General features: G+C 40.8%; 2 protein-coding genes across 3 annotated transcripts in view; one reads left to right on the top strand and one right to left on the bottom strand.

The window, feature by feature from the left end:
- Positions 1-3,321, top strand: part of FBXO36 (F-box protein 36) — a 102,508-nt gene extending 99,187 nt beyond the window's left edge. For both annotated transcript variants that reach the window (XM_010837021.1, XM_010837020.1), the window contains exon 5: positions 5-3,321. In XM_010837021.1, the coding sequence (XP_010835323.1) occupies positions 5-31 (27 nt within the window). In that variant the 3' untranslated portion in view covers positions 32-3,321. The remainder of the gene's footprint in view (positions 1-4) is intronic.
- Positions 3,322-11,511: 8,190 nt separating this feature from the next.
- Positions 11,512-17,201, bottom strand: part of SLC16A14 (solute carrier family 16, member 14) — a 34,057-nt gene continuing 28,367 nt past the window's right edge. Inside the window, 1 exon segment of the mRNA XM_010837011.1 lies at positions 11,512-14,483. Coding sequence (XP_010835313.1) covers positions 14,332-14,483 — 152 coding nt within the window. The 3' untranslated portion in view covers positions 11,512-14,331.

Genomic DNA, 17,201 nt, shown 5'->3' with positions numbered 1-17,201 from the left:
GCAGGGAAGCCAGCGAAGCAGTCAGCTCTAGACGCACACATTCCCGCCGCCGGGAGTAGGAGGCACGGCTGTGTTTTCCTTCTGTGTCAGACCTCTTCCGCTGCCCTCCCTTAAGGGAACCGCTGCCGATTCAAGGTGTCATAGAGTACTTGCACACACACGCAGCACCCTGCCTGCCTCTGCCAGGTCTTTTGCCTGAACCACAGTCTCGGCTACAGGTCAGGGAGGGTCAGATCGTGACCCCAGCACCACTGAGGGGTGGGGGGCTGCAGGAAGGAGGCCCCCGTGTCCTGCCACCCCATTAGAAAAGAGGCTTCTGCTGTATGGAAACAATAAATGATTATTGGCAGGTTTTTATTCCAGATGTATTTTATCTAGGCATTGGAAAGGGGGAAGTGGGCTTCTGGAGTTTTTCCTGGTGTTGTGTCATCTGAGTCCACCCACGAGTAGGTGGTTCAGTGTGCCCACAGGGAGCTGTGAGGGGACAGGGGCCACGGAGTTGGCGGGAGTGCTCCCGTGAGGGCAGCTGCCTCCCCGACTCTGCTCCTCGAAGCTGGTATTCAGGGCCCCCACCCTGTGGACCAGGGATGCCAGGCGTGTGTCCCCCAGGTGGACAGCCTCTGACCTGGCCCCCCGGGACATGGCTGGAGAGAAGCCTAGGCATTCTGCTTGTAGACTGGGTGCAGAGTTTAACTTCTCAGGACTTTATGTTGTCAAATAAACCTGTAAACATTTCTTAGAGAGATGCTGCTCCCCGCAAGGAATCTGGAGTATCATCACTTTCATAACAGGGATATTTTTTTTTTTTGCGGGGAGGGTATTTGATCTTTATTTTTATTAAAATATTTTATACAGATTTTTAAAAGTTACTTTCCACTTATAGTTATTGCCAAGTATTGGCTGTATTCCCCATGTTGTACAATACATCCTTGAGCTTATCTTTTCCCAGCAGTTAGTACTGTCCACTCTCCCACAGCTACATTGCCCCTCCCCTTCCTGCCTCCCACTGGTGACCACTAGTTTCTTCTCTAGACCTGTGAGTCTGCTTCTTCTTTTGGTAATATTCACCAGTTGTGTTTTTTAGATTCCACATGTGAGTATAACAGGGAATTTTAGGAACACAGGCTGGGACTTCCCTGGTGGTCCGGTGGTTAAGAATCCATCCCACAGTGCAGAGGACATGAGTTTGATCCCTGGTCAGGGAACTAAGATCCCACATGCCAGCGAGTTAGCCACAAAGAAAGATCCCTTAGGACACAACAGAGACATGAAGAAATAAGTATTTAAAGAAAACACACACACACACACAGGCTGTGGTAATGGAGGTTGAAAACCCCAGCACAGTTTGTATTCTGTTAAGTTGGCAGAGGGGCAAAAGCAGTACAGTTTGCAGGGAGGGAAATTCTACCTCCCTGAGATGAGTTACTTTAACAATTGTTTTCTTCCTGAGAGCTCATACCAATTAAGTACCCATACAGCGAATAGTCTCATGACTCCTTTCAGGGTACAGAACAAAGTAGTTCTCAGCCTCCCATCACCTTATCAACCTTATCAGCGCTTCTTGCCTGCAATCTCCACTTTGCTACCTAGAAAAAATACAGCCCCCTCCCCAGGCCAGAGGACCTTCCTGTGATGCCCCGGGACATCCTAAATGGGAGCCAGAGGTGGGCTCTGGCTTTTCTCGACACTTCACTCCTCAGGAACAGCTCTCTAGCCATGGCTTAGTGACAGATTCTTGTTTCCTGTTTTACTAAACCTGGATTCCTACCAGATCAGATTTTAACCCTCATCCACGCGCCCTTAACACTCAGTCTTGGGTTTCCAGGGATGTCTGTGAAATCAAATGCAGTCTGCTTCCTGGCAGACGAAGTGTCTGTCAAAGTGGCGTCTGGATTTAGTCCAAGCACAGAGCAAAGATTTCACTGGCGAGAGACCCAGGCCTCCGGTCCTGCCCAGGAACGAGGCAGGGTGGCTGGCACGCAGGCAGAGGGCTCGTGCCTCTGTGTGGCTCCTGCTGCTTTGCTTCACTTGGAAGTTCCAGACTTCACTCCCGGCCAGGTTTTCAGTGACAGGTTAATACCACGTGTGGACAGCCACTGTGTGCATGTACACTGTGGCAAGTCAACATAACTGTGTAAATATCAAATTACAACCCATTTGCGACCTTGATGCAAAATGTCAGCAGCTTAAAAATTTCATGTGTAATGTTTTATCAACTGAGTTCTGAAAGCTTATGGGCATGCATAATAAGCCAGATTCAACCTGCATTAATAAGAACACAAATATGGCTGTTTAAAAACTTGCTATCTATATCAAAGGTTATAAGATAAAAAGATGCTAAAAATGAAATAATTAAAAATGAATTACTGTATGTTGACTATTATTAATAGTTAAACAACATAGGTTATTAGCTGATTTTAATAATTATTTGCCCTCATAATTTCACTGCCTTATTACCTAATTGAAATTATTTTTACCAAAATAGGAGCAGTATCATCAACCTAAAATACTGTAAGACACCAGCAACCTCAGTGGTCGATCATTCTGCCTCTCTCTCCCGCCTCCATGGGGAGGCGATGGTGGTTTTGCCTCTCCGCCTCTGCTGACAGTTTTTATGTGGACAGATAAATCTGCTTCGTTCATGACACATCGTTTCAGAGTGAAATGCCACAGCAGTTTATACTTTTGTCTCTTTTCGTCTTTTCACTCAAAAGTGCTTCTACCCGGCTATCACTCACCATTGTAACTGTAAAAGTAAAATGCTGATATTCTCCAATGACTCATATGTTTCATGTTATAAAAATAATTTATTAACAGTCGCATATGTGAATATTTAATTTATAAACTAAAGAAGTATGTATATTTTACTCCATGTCAACTTCTATTACTGCTTTTTATTCTTGAAGAGGTTAGTATATTATAAGCATTAAACTTTGATTATATGGAATCTGCAATTTAAAAAAAAATAATTTTATTTATTTTTGGCTTTGCTGGATCTTGGTTACTGCACAGGCTTTTCTCCAGGTGAGCGGGTGCTACTGTCTAATTGCAGTGCATGGGCTTCTCATTGTGGAGCTTCTGTTCAAGGGCTTCTGTTGTTGGGGCGCACAGGCTCTAGGCACACAGGCTCAGGACTTTGGTTCGTGGGCCCTAGAGTGAGCAGGCTCCAGTAATTGTGGCGGACAGGCTTAGCTGCTCCGTAGCATGTGGAATCTTCCTGGACCAGGGATGGAACCCATGTCCCCTGCACTGGCAGATGCATTTCTTATCCACTGTGCCACCAGGGAAGTCCCTGTTCCAAGCCTTTGACGAACTGGATTATTGCCCACTTTTCCATAAGCGTACTATTATATGTGCATGTGTGCGTGCTCAGTCGCTCAGTCGTGTCCACAGACTGTACCCCACCAGGCTCCTCTGTCCATGGGATTTCCCAGGCAAGAATACTGGAGTGGCTTGCCATTTTCCCCTCCAAGGGATCTTCCCAACCCAGGGATTAAACCCATGTCTCCTGTGTCTCCTGTATTGGCAGGTAGATTCTTTACCACTGCGCCACCTGGGAAGCAAGCATACTACTATACATTTATTTAAATAATAATAAGCATATTCTTCTTCAAGGCCCTCACATGCTCTAATAGCAAGCCAGGTAAAGGACTGAGTTACGGAGTGGACCATGTCTCACTGGCACCTTCCCAAATTCAGTCCTCTCTTCTTCCTGCTACTTTCCTCCACCAAAGACCAGGCCTTCCCAAGAACTCGCACCTCTTCCCACTTTACCTGACATCGGAAGAGGCTCCCCAGTGCCAGTTTGAGACCCTCAGCCCAATCCTGCTTTGACTGCTGGAGGTCCACACAATTCATTTATGGCATCTTTAATGTATTGCCAGTGATCTGCTCTCTGCCCTGACTCAGTTTTCCTTTCCTGATGCCAAATGCTGCTGCTTCCATCTTTGCAATTCAACATCAGCCTTTTCTCCCCCACCACTGTTCCCCCAACATTTTGGCTTTACAACCCTCCATTCAGTGTTACGTTTAAGTCACACTCCATTTATTGTTATATTTAAGCATGGATCATTAACTTTCAGGGAGATTAGAAATCTTGTTTCCTTGGTTCACAGCTGTACCATCCAATTGCAAAGATGCTGAAAAAGATGAATCTAAAATCTACTGAAAAAAAGTATAGATTTGAAACAAAATATGACTTAAAAGCTACCTATTCCTTGGCTTTACAATGTTAAAATTTTACCTTTGTGTTACCTCATAAGTTGTGGCATCATGTTAAGAGAAATCATTCAGAGTCTAAAGAAAAAGGAATTGAATATTTCAAATGCAGATGTGATGAGTTCATTAAATGCCAAAAATTGTTCATTATAGCTTTTCAACCCAGGAAGGCAAAGCCACTGGAGTCCCTGCAGGTAGGCAACTTGTGCAGTGTGTGCCATCACAGAAAGTTCCTCTGGCAGAAAGGCATGTGAGCCTTCGAGTTGACACTGCTGACTGCTGGCTGGCCAGAGTCAGAAGAAGACGTCACAGTGGCACCACTTTATAATCATACAGGAGCTGGTGAAATCAAAGACTAAGCTGCAAACAGGAAGGCTAAGTCAATACCTTCTCTGCAGAATGGTACTTCTGTCTCACAAACAGGCAAATCAACGGATGTGTCCAGACTCGCCATTTTGCTTGTGTTCATCCAGTGTTACACCAACTAGACAAAGATCTTTTATGTGAATGCTTAGAAGCAAACACAAGGGGTGCTGAGACGTTCAAAATACTGAATAACTTCATTCAGTCTCATGGTTGATCCTGGAGTCACTGTGTTGAGGTTTGTACTGATGATGCAGGGCAATGGTGGCTGCTGTTAGTGCCTTGGCACCAGTCAGAGCAGGGCCACTCAAATGTACCAGAAGTCACTGTATTTTTCATTGGCATGCTTGTAGTCAAATAAGGGCCAGATTCACTTAAGGACATCCTTGATGAAACAGTAAAAATGATCACTTTTATGAAATCTTTACTCTTGATTTCACATCTTTTTGAATATCCTGTGTGACAAAATTGTTACCAAATCAAACTTGAGTCTGATAGAGCAGCAAAGCCAATCTACTGATACCTGGTTGTGGTGAAGGAAAATACAGTATTTATTGCAGGGTGCAAGGAATACAGGCAGCTCATGCTTAAAAGACCCAAATTCTTCTAGCTTTCCAGGGAGGTTTTTAAAAAAAGTGTGAGGTAACAGATTGCATGCAGAAACAAACATGAGAACCCTATCTGTTCTCAAACATGAGAACCCCCAACTGTCTTCTGTTAATCCAAATATTAAAGAAATTTGCAAAAATGTAAAACAATGTCACTACTCTTACTAAAATTTTTTGGGGGAAATGCGGTTACTTTTCAAAAAATGTTTTATACGAGTGTGAGTTCATTGTTATTTTAGAATGAAGTAATAACATAAATATTTTTTTAATTTTCTTAGTTTTGTTTCCTAATATGGTAAATAGCAACAAGATATAGCCTATAAAAACAGAAGATCTTTGGGACTTCATTGGGGACCCGAGACCCAAGAGTCTGAGAACTCTAAGTCTAGGATTTGTAGTCGGTGTCTTTCATTTGACAAGCAGACGTACCTAGGGATGGTTCTTCAATTGTCTTCTTGAGCCTCTATGTATTTTACATTATTAATTACAATTTCATTTAAGCAGGTCACAGGTCTAATTTCCCTTAGCTTCCTAATCAAATTGTCACTTTTAGCAACAGTAGCTTCCTTTGCATGCAGGCAAGCGCTTTGCATGAGCTGGCCTTGTTCTATTAGGAGCCCAGTTTACATCTGTTGAGTGGAAAGGAACTATGGAGGGACACAGTGGAATAAAAATACTGTGTACTAGGAATGCTCCATAGGTAGTGATCGACCAGAATTTCATCCTGAAAAAAGGAAATAATCAAAGCAAGGGAGTCAGGGTGAGCACTTGAAACCGATTGGAGGTTGAGAGAAGTATTTATCACAACATTACACATTATGGTTAAAAATCAGAAACAACCTAAGTGGCCAACGATCAGGAGTTTGTTTTTTTTTTTTTAAAAAGATTTATTTATTTTTGGTTATTCTTCATTGGCTGGGACTTCGTTGCTTTGCTTGGATTTTTCCCGAGTTGTGGTGAGCAGGGGCTTCCTCCCTAGCTGCAGTGCACAGGCTTCTCACTGTAGCGGCTTCTCTTGGGCAGAGTATAGCCTCTAGCATGGGCTTCAGCAGCTGTGCTCGTGGGCTCTACGGTGCAAGCTCAGTAGTTGTGGCACATGGGCTTATTTGCTCTGTGGCATGTGGGATCCTCCTGGATCAGGGATCGAATCTGTGTCTCCTGCATTGACAGGTGGATTCTTTACCACTGAGCTGCCAGGGAAGTTTGTTTTTAAAACATTATAATTTATACAGTCATTAAAAGTGATATTGCAGATAGGTATTTGTCACATGGAATTTTTTTGGACATAAATTGACCATTTTTTCTCCCTCTCCTTGCCCCTTAAAAAAGAGTTGAAGTAGAATACCATTATCAAAACTATGTTAATCCCTCAGTTGTGCTGGAGTGAAAAAGCTGGTTGAGACCACTGGACTGAAGATGCGTATCAACTGATACAGAGAGATGTCACTGACACAGTGTTCATGCAAAGAACACATTATAATTTGCTTTATAATAACATTTAATTATACATTATAATTTAAAGTATAAAAGTGATTTTTGTGAAACACACACAAAGTAAGAAGATATAAAAGATATTGCAATGTCTATATCAGAGTATTGGAATTACATTTAAATTTTTTTTCTTGTTGCTTATTTTTATTCTATTTTCAGTATACTAATACATACTTATGTGCTTATCAAATTCAGTATATCAATGAACATATAACAATACTTTTCTAACAGGAAAACAAAATTATTTTTAATTTGTTAAAATACAATAATAACTCACAAGTTTCTCTTTATTAAAGTGTTACACTGGTAGTGATTTAGCAAAAGGAAAAAACCATGCTAATAAGCTCACTGTTGCTTTTTCAAATTGGCTAGAATGGTTTATTTTTTGGTCGTGCTGAAGGGCATGCAGGATCTTAGTTTCCTGACCAGGGATCAAACCCACAGCCCCTGAAGTGAAAGCATGGAGTCTTAACCACTGGACCAGCAGGGAAGTCCCTGGAATGTGTTATTCTTAAATACACTGAAAGCTGGTCTCCAATTTTAGTGACTATAAAGGAACTGGAATGCAAAAGTAGGAAGTCAAGAGATATCTGGAGTAACAGGAAAGTTTAGCCTTCTCAACAGGAAAGTTGAGCAGTTTGGCTCAACTGCTAAAGAATCTACCTGCAATGTGGGAGACCTGAGTTCGATCCCTGGGTTGGGAAGATCCCCTGGAGAAGGGAACAGCTATCCACTCCAGTATTCTGGCCTGGAGAATTCCATGGACACTATAGTCCATGGGTTCACAAAGAGTCAGACACGACTGAGCAACTTTCACTTTCTTTCACTTGGCCTTTTAGTACAAAATGAAGCAGGACAAAGGCTAACAGAGTTTTGCCAAGAGAACCCACTGGTCATAGCAAATGCCCTCTTCCAACAAAACAAGAGATGACTCTACATATGGATATTACCAGATGGCCAATACCATAATCAAATTGATTATATTCTTTGCAACTGAAGATGGAGAAGCTCTATACAGTCAGCAAAAATAAGTCTGGGAGCTGACTGGCTCAGATCATGAACTCCTTACTGCAAAATTCAGACTTAAATTGGAGAAAGTAGGGAAAACCACTAGACCATTCAAGTATGACCAAAATCAAATCCCCTATGATTACACAGTGGAAGTGACAAATAGATTCAAGGGATTAGATCTGATAGAGTGCCTGAAGAACTATGGACAGAGGTTTGTAACACTGTACAGGAAGCGGTGATCAAGACCATCATCAAGAAAAAGAAACGCAAAAAGGCAAAATGGTTGTCTGAAGAGACCTTAAAAATAGCTGAGAAAAGAAGAGAAAGAAAGAAAGTGAAGTTGTTCAGTTGTGTCCAACTCTTTGAAACCATGTGGACTCTTTGAAACCAGGCTCCTCAATCCATGAAATTTTCCGGGCTAGAGTACTGGAGTGGGTTGCCATTTCCTTCTCTAGGGGATCTTCCCGACCCAGGGATTGAACCCAGTTCTCCCGCATTGCAGGCAGACGCTTTACCGTCTGAGCCACCAGGGAAGCCCAGAGAAGCTAAAGGCAAAGGAGAAAATGAAAGATATACCCACCTGAATGCAGAATTCCAAAGAATAGCAAGGAGAGATAAGAAAGCCTTCCTCAGTGATCAGTTCAAAGAAATAGAGGAAAACAATAGAATGGGAAAGACTAGAGATCTCTTCAAGAAAATCAGAAATACCAAGGGAACGTTTCATTCAAAGATGGCACAATAAAGGACAGAAGTGGTATGGACCTAACAGAAGCAGAAGATATTAAGAAGAGATGGCAAGAATACACAGAACCATACAAAAAGGATTTGAATGACCCAGATAACCACAATGGTGTGATCACTCACCTAGAGCCAGACATCCTAGAGTTCGAAGTCAAGTGGGCCTTAAAAGCATCATTACAAACAAAGCTAGTGGAGCTGATGGAATTCCAACTGAGCTATTTCAAATCCTAAAAGATGATGCTGTGAAAGTGCTGCACTCAATATGCCAGAAAATCTGGAAAACTCAGCAGTGGCCACAGGACTGGAGAAGGTCAGTTTTCATTCCCATCCCAAAGAAAGGCAATGCCAAAGAATGTTCAAATGATTGCACAATTGCATTCATTTCACATGTTAGCAAAGTAATGCTCAAAATTCTCCAGCTAGGCTTCAATAGTATGTGAACCAAGAACTTCCAAATGTTCAAGCTGGATTTAGAAACAGCAAAGGAACCAGAGATCAAATAGTTAACATTTGTTGGATCACAGAAAACAAGAGAATTCCAGAAAAACATCAATTTATTCTTCATTGATTATGCTAAAGCCTTTGACTGTGTGGGTCACAACACACTGTGGAAGATTCTTAAAGAGACGGAAACACGTTACCTGCCTCCTGAGAAACCTGTATGCAGGTCAAGAGGCAACAGTTAGAACAGGACATGAAACAATGGACTGGTTCCAAACTGGGAAAGGAGTATGTCAAGGCTGTATACTGTCACCCTGCTTATTTAACTTCTATGCAGAGTACATCATGTGAAGTGCTGGGCTGGATGAAGCAGAAGCTGGAATCAAGATTGCCAGGAGAAATATCAATAACCTCAGAAATGCAGATGATTCTACCCTAATGGCAGAAAGTGAAGAGGAACTAAAGAGCCTCTTGATGAAAGTGAAAGAGAGTGAAAAAGCTGGCTTAAAATTCAACATTCAGAAAACTAAGACCATGGCATCTGGTCCCATCACTTCATGGCAAATAGATGGAGAAACAATGGAAACAGTGACAGACTTTATTTTCTTGAGCTCCTTAATCAGTGTAGATGGTGACTATAGCCATGAAATGAAAAGACTCTTGATTCTTAGAAGAAAAGCTATGAGAAACCTAGACAACATATTAAAAAGCAGGGACATTACATTGCTCACAAAGGTCTGTGTAGTCAAAGCTATAGTTTTTCCAGTAGTCATGTATGGATGTGAGAGCTGGACCATAAGGAAGGCTGAGCACTGAAAAAATTGATGCTTTTGAATTGTGGTGTTGGAGAAAACTCTTGAGAATCCCTTGGACTGCAAGGAGATCCAACCAGTCAATCCAAAAGGAAATCAATCCTGAATATTCATTGGAAGGACTGATGCTGAAGCTGAAGCTCCAGTACTTTGGTCACCTGATGCAAAGAGCTGACTCATTTGAAAAGACCCTGATGCTGGGAAAGATTGAAGGTAGGAGGAGAAGGTGATGACAGGGGACGAGATGGTTGGATGATATCACCAACTCAATGAACATGAGTTTGAACAAGCTCTGGGAGATGGTGAAGGACAGGAAAGCTTAGAGCGCTGCAGTCCATGGGGTCACAACGAGTCAGACACAACTAAGCAACTGTCAACAATAACAAGAATCAACTGATAAGCTTATCTACAAGGAAGATTTATTGGCCCCATCCCCCAAGATTCCAATCCACTAGGTTTTTATGTAGCTCCAGGAACCTGCATTTAAAACAATTTGGGGGACTTCCCTGGCCGTTCAGTTGTTAAGACTCCATGCTTCCAATGCAGGGAGTATGGGTTTGACCCCTGGTTGGGAAACTAAAGATCCCACATGCCTTGTGGCCTAAAAATAAATAAATAGATGAAACACGAAAAAAAAATCTGGACACAAGTTTTGAATTGGAAAAACATCCTGTGTATAAGGGAAAATGTCAGTCCCACCCCAGAACCCAAACTTCCTCCCCAGAGCTGAACACTGTTAATGTTTTTTTGTGTTTCCTTCCAGAAATGTTCCATATATATATACATATGTGTGTGTGTATATATATATGCATACACGCAAGCCATGAATCACCTTTTTTGTAGTTAGTAAAAATGTAATTGGGAGTGCATTACACATCTTGATTTTTTTCTCTTAGCAATATATCTTGTTGAATACCGTTTTCTAATTTTATAGATAGATCTATCTCTTTTTTGTAATATTTTCATAAATACCACACTTTATTAAACAGTTCCCACTGATGGACATTTAAATTATATCCAGTCTTTTATATAGCCAACAATAAATCAAACAACCCTTATTCATTTGTCTTTGTTCATGTACAAAAAATTTTAGAAATGTAGTTGCTCAGTTAAAAGGTTTTTAACCTTTTAAATTTTGTAGCTAAACTTGGCCTTCTAACAGTTAATGTTAGGTAATTTTCTCCAGGTGGTTTGGTAACCATGCATGCATGCATGCATGCTCAGTCACTCAGTCATGTCTGACTCTGTGGCTCCATGTAGCCCCCACTAGGCTCCTCTGTCCATGGGATTTTTCAGGCAAGAATACTGAAGTAAGTTGCCATTTCCTACCCCAGGGGATCTTCCTCACCCAGAGATCGAAGCCACGTCTCCTGTGTCTCCTGCATTGGCAAGTGGGTTCTTTACCACTGTGCCACCTGGGAAGCAGGTTTGGTAACCACACCTAGAGAAAAACTCTTTTCCAGGGAAAGAACCGAACTGATAATCATCACTTCGGAATTTTCCTCTTAAAACCAAGAAAATAAAGATTTTGTACAGAAACTCACTGACCAACTTCAAAGTGGACAAAATTTATTTAGTTATATGTAAATAAAATTATTTGGATACATGAGGGAAAACCTATAAAGCATATAACATTACAATCAACTGTTTATAATATCTTCAAAGAACTGTAAATAATATTTTAAACAGGATATATTAATGTACTCACTGTAATTCTTTACAAGCATTCTCTTTTTTTCTGTTGGCAATATGAATATTGCAAGTAAGACTTACTTTGTTTTTGTAAAATGAGGATTTGATTTGGAAGAAATCATCACTTCCATAAATACAGTAAATCAACAAACAACCAGATGGACTGAACATGAGCAGGTCTAACTTGGATATTTAAAGCTGGACCATTGGATAAAAAGTTTGTATTTTGTGATCCACAACTAACAGTGCACACATTAACACTGGCTGTATAGCACCATTCCAAATATTTAACTCTGCCTGGAGAAGACTCTTGAGAGTCGCCTGGACTGCAAGGAGATCAAACCAGTCATTCCTAAAGGAAATCAATCCTGAACATTTATTGGAAGGGCCGATGCTGAAGCCGAAGCTCCAATACTTTGGCCACCTGATGTGAAGAGCCAATTCACTGGAAAAAATCCTGATGCTGGGAAAGACTGAGGGCAGGAGGAGAAGGGATGACAGAGGATGAGATGGTTGGATGGCATCATCGACACAATGGACATGAATTTGAGCAGACTCAGGGAGATAGTGAAGGACAGGGAAACCTGGTGTGCTGCAGTCCATGGGATCACAAGGAGTCAGACATGACTGAGCGACTAACAACAACTTGTTAATTTGATCCTGTCAGTAAATGAAAGGAAGCAATGTCATCAGTTTTAAAACCCACAACATGATTTTCAATCTAATCATCCTAAGTTAATGGTAAATATATATTGAGAGAGAAAAAACACCGTGTCCGCATTGAAGATTACCTTTATCAAAAACGGAGAGCAGGATCCTTTCATAGCAACCGAAGCTGTCACGATTACAAACAGGTCGTGTTGGACCGAATGGAGTATGACATGCAATTTATTATCTATCATAATTTACAGGCAATTCTCGAATCAGTGGAGGTAATATTGTGTGGGTATATTAGCCATGCTTCTGTTCCTCCTTTCCATTAGCTGCCTTTTATCATTATTGTTATTTTGGTGGTCTTTTTCATTACACAACCCCTCCCACTAGACATTAGAGCAGGAAATAATGGCGATGAAACAAAAAGGAAATGTGTGCATGTAATCACTTGTTAACAGCTCTGAAGGGTTTGGTGGAGTAAAAGACTGAAACAGCTGGCTAAAATTAGACTGGGGTAACATTCTGTGACTCCAGTTACTAGTACCATTCCTGTCTAATCATCAAGGATAATTGAGAATGGTCTGTACTCACTTTAGACAAATTTGACCTGAGACACCGGCAATGATATTAAAATATTTGTGTGTGTGTGATAAGCAAATCGTGAGTGAAAATTTAAATAGTTCTAAAATATGTGTAAACAAGTAAGGCAGCCAGAAATTTCAAAATGATTCTCGGAAGAACATTTTGCAGTCTGAAAAATGTTTGGCTTAGAAAAATAGAGATCTCCGATAAAGGAAGAGCATTATTCAATGTCATGAATCATAGTTATCTTCTGTATGAAATCAATCAAGAGAGCTATTTTAAAAACTGTGCTGAGCTCAGGCAAATGAATTGTCCATAGCACACCAAGAGGCACTGGAGAGGGGCTGTTTGTTACCACCACTCCAATGTCAAGTGCACAGACGTTTGGACCAAGGGCCTTTTGCTTATTATCCTCACAACATGATAGTCTTATATTTGGGATTAGTAACATGCTTTACAAATGATTTAAACAACCAGCTTTACATGTCAATCAGCAATTAGTTTTCTACTTTATTTACTGGGTAAGAGAAACCCAGAAAAAAATGTCTATAGGCCCCAGAGCATGCTGATAAACTAAGAGGCCAATAAAACGAATAAAAATGCTTGAATTTTAGCCCTTGACTCAATGGTTATACGCACAAATATGACTTTCACTAAGGATATTATTTATATTATTTATTTGTTAAGATTTGTCTCAGATTCAGTTTATAACTATATAATACTGCATTAGGAGTAATGGCAAATGCTATTTTTAGAGAAAGATTTAGAAATTGTATGCCTTAGCTGCAGAATTCTTTAATAAAAATATAAACTGTGTTTCTTTAATTGTACTAAATGCATTGCCTTTGAAATTAGGGTCTGCCTTTGTTTTACACTGGTAGCGTGATTGCTCCCTGTGACACTTGCTGAAGTCTAGCATTTTCTTGCGCTTAAAATTCATTTACAGGTTTCCTCCACCATCTGAAAGCAGAGAGCATTCTATGAAACCTTCATTGAAATGGCATAAAGCAAAGAAGCTATGACCTCCAGACACATCTTGCTAATGGATGCACAAATAAACTGAGATCAAGCATGGATGCTCAGAGACACCATCCAAAGTCCTGGTGACTTGATGCTGAGATGCCTGTGTGGTTCCTGGGAGGGAGCGTGGCACTGCCTCTGCAAAGGTTCGCAGCAAAACAAACGCTGAACAAGGTTCCCCTTTTTTTTGTAAAAGCAAAAATCCTCCTCTAGTTTTTTCCTGTGAGCAAAAACTAATGCAGGTCTTTCATAAAAGCAAAGTAGTGAAAAGCACTTTCAAAAAGTAGGGGAAACCTGTAACTGTTAAGTTTTCCAGAAGCACTTAGACACCTTATTTTCACCTTACAAAGAAGTAACTAGGTTGAGAAGCTTTCATTCTCTTTGTTAAAAGCTATATCTAAAACCCTAGTCGGAGTATGGATGATGAGATAGTTTTTAGAAGGGCATTTCTACCAGTGACTCAACAGGCTGTCTTTGCAGGACACTGTCATCTCTAAGGTGCACGTGGTCCATAGCACCTCTCCCCACACGGACAGGCAGCGCTGCTCTCACATGAAGCCATGGCAACGGCATTTAAAACAACAGTGCCAGTTACAGGACAACACGCTTTCCCACGACATGTCACAGGCTCCTCACAGGAACCATGTGAGGAATGCATGAGGATGACAAGGGAATCTTACACGGAACATCACAGGACACTACACATTGGCACCATCCATGTATTTTTTTCTGGATTGTTCTATAATTTGAATACACGGTTGAATGAGTAAAAAGAGGATTCCTACCATGTAGAGTAAACCGCTTATATAGAAGGAAAAGTCATATTTTTGGGTGATGTCGTAGATCCACCCTACAAAACAGAAAAGAATATATTCAGCATAATGAAGTTGACATAAACAAAGTCAAGAACACAAAGCAAACATTTATTGCTACTATAAGTAATTTTCTAAGAATGTATTATATGTCATTTAATGCCCCAGACATTTCTTGTAGCCATTTTTGAGTCTGGGCACTGTTGGAACCTGAATTCTCAGTGCCTGGGAATGACTACATTTACCTTTAAAGCCACTGGGGTGCTTTTAAAGGCACTGAAACAGTAGCTGGCAGACTTATGGGGAAAATGTGGCTCATAGCCCTTGGGGGTAACTTTTAAGCAGGCACAAAGCCAACAGTGAAAAGTGACTCTAACGACTGTCTTTTTTACACAAATCTTTTCTAAAACCTCAAAATATTTCTGAAGAAGTTTCTAGTGTGTATCCAAAGAGGCTGAGCAGAAGATACTTGAACTTTGATTCATTCTGAAGTATATGAGGGTAAACATCTGTTCAAGAAGGAATCAAAATTTCTAGGTTTTATGAAATTCACATTTATAACTATAAACCTTAATATATATTTAAACTTATGAAAGTTTAAATTGCCAAAGACATAGCCTTAAATGGTAAGTTATCACTTCTTTTAAAAAATACTTTACTCTTAACGTTAGAGTCTGATGGGCTTCCCTAGTGGCTCAGGGGTAAAGAATACACCTGTCGACACGTGTTTGATCCCTGGGTTGGGAAGATTCACTGGAGAAGGAAATGGCAACCCACTCTAGTATTCTTGCCTGGGAAATCCCAGGGACAGAGGAGCCTGGTGGGCTATAGTACTTGGGGTCACAAAAAGAGTTGGAAAGACTTAGCAACTAAACAACAACAATGTTAGTCTGATACTTTCATATAATGATCTTACTAGGGACTTCATAAAATTCTACCGTACTTCATGCATTCTAAGATACCATGAATTACATGACGCATCATTATCTTATATATCAATAAAAAAGGAATAATTGTCAATTAAAATATGACTTGATGTTTTCTTAGAACTATGTAAAAGGCATTCTGACTTCAGAGATGTTAAAATGTGGAAAAAAAGTTTCAGAAACTATGAGGCATGATGTTTCATTCACTTCAGTGATTAATTCTAAGGATCAGTCACATGTCATGGTGCCCACATTGCCAGTTATGCAAACTGAGAGGATTAAGCTAGATGCAGAATTTTATTTATGGTAAAAATGTAAATATTCACTTTTTCCATTTCAGCAAGTACATTAATTAGCAGAGGCACACGACCAAGATAATCACGATGGTGTGATCACTCACCTAGAGCCAGACATCCTGGAATGTGAAGTCAAGTGGGCCTTAGGAAGTATCACTAGGAACAAAGCTAGTGGAGGTGATGGAATTCCAGTTGAGCTATTTCAAATCCTGAAAGATGACTCTGTGAAAGTGCTGCACTCAATATGCCAGCAAATTTGGAAAACTCAGCAGTGGCCACAGAACTGGAAAAGGTGAGTTTTCATTCCAATCCCAAAGAAAGGCAATGCCAAAGAATGCTCAAACTACTGTACAATTGCATTCATCTCACACACTAGTAAAGTAATGCTCAAAATTCTCCAAGCCAGGCTTCAGCAATACGTGAACCGTGAACTTCCAGATGTTCAAGCTAGTTTTAGAAAAGGCAGAGGAACCAGAGATCAAATTGCCAACATCCGTTGGATCATGGAAAAAGCAAGAGATTTCCAGAAAAACATTTATTTCTGCTTTATTGACTATGCCAAAGCCTTTGACTGTGTGGATCACAATAAACTGTGGAAAATTCTGAAAGAGATGGAAATACCAGACCACCTCACCTGCCTCTTGAGAAACCTACATGCAAGTCAGGAAGCAACAGTTTGAATGGATATGGAACAACAGACTGGTTCCAAATAGGAAAAGGAGTACGTCAAGGCTGTATATTGTCACCCTACTTATTTAACTTATATGCAGAGTACATCACGAGAAACGCTGGGCTGGAAGAAGCACAAGCTGGAATCAAAATTGCTGGGAGAAATATAAATAACCTCAGATATGCAGATGACACCACCCTTATGGCAGAAAGTGAAGAGGAACTAAAAAGTCTCTTGATGAAAGTGAAAGAGGAGAGTGAAGAAGTTGGCTCAACATTCAGAAAACGAAGATCATGGCATCCAGTCCCATCACTTCATGGGAAATAGATGGGGAAACAGTGGATCAGTGTCAGACTTTATTTTTGGGGGCTCCAAAATCACTGCAGATGGTGACTGCACCCATGAAATTAAAAGACGCTTACTCCTTGGAAGGAAAGTTATGACCAACCTAGATAGCATATTGAAGAGCAGAGACATTACTTTGCCAACAAAGGTCCATCTAGTCAAGGCTATGGTTTTTCCAGTGGTCATGTATGGATGTGAGAGTTGGACTGTGAAGAAAGCTGAGCGCCAAAGAATTGATGCTTTTGAACTGTGGTGATGGAGAAGATTCTTGAGAGTCCCTTGGACTGTGAGGAGATCCAACCAGTCCATTCTGAAGGAGATCAGCCCTGGGATTTCTTTGGAAAGAATGCTGCTAAAGCTGAAACTCCAGTACTTTGGCCACCTCATGCGAAGAGTTTACTCATTGGAAAAGACTCTGATGCTGGGAGGGATTGGGAGCAGGAGGAGAAGGGGACGACAGAGGACGAGATGGCTGGATGGCATCACCGACTCGATGGACGTGAGTCTGAGTGAACTCCG

Source organism: Bison bison, unplaced genomic scaffold, assembly GCF_000754665.1.
Source record: "Bison bison bison isolate TAMUID 2011002044 unplaced genomic scaffold, Bison_UMD1.0 scf7180017864068, whole genome shotgun sequence".
Taxonomy (NCBI): domain Eukaryota; kingdom Metazoa; phylum Chordata; class Mammalia; order Artiodactyla; family Bovidae; genus Bison; species Bison bison.
The sequence above is the reverse complement of the archived record's forward strand: the minus strand, read 5'-3'. Positions and strand labels throughout refer to the sequence as shown.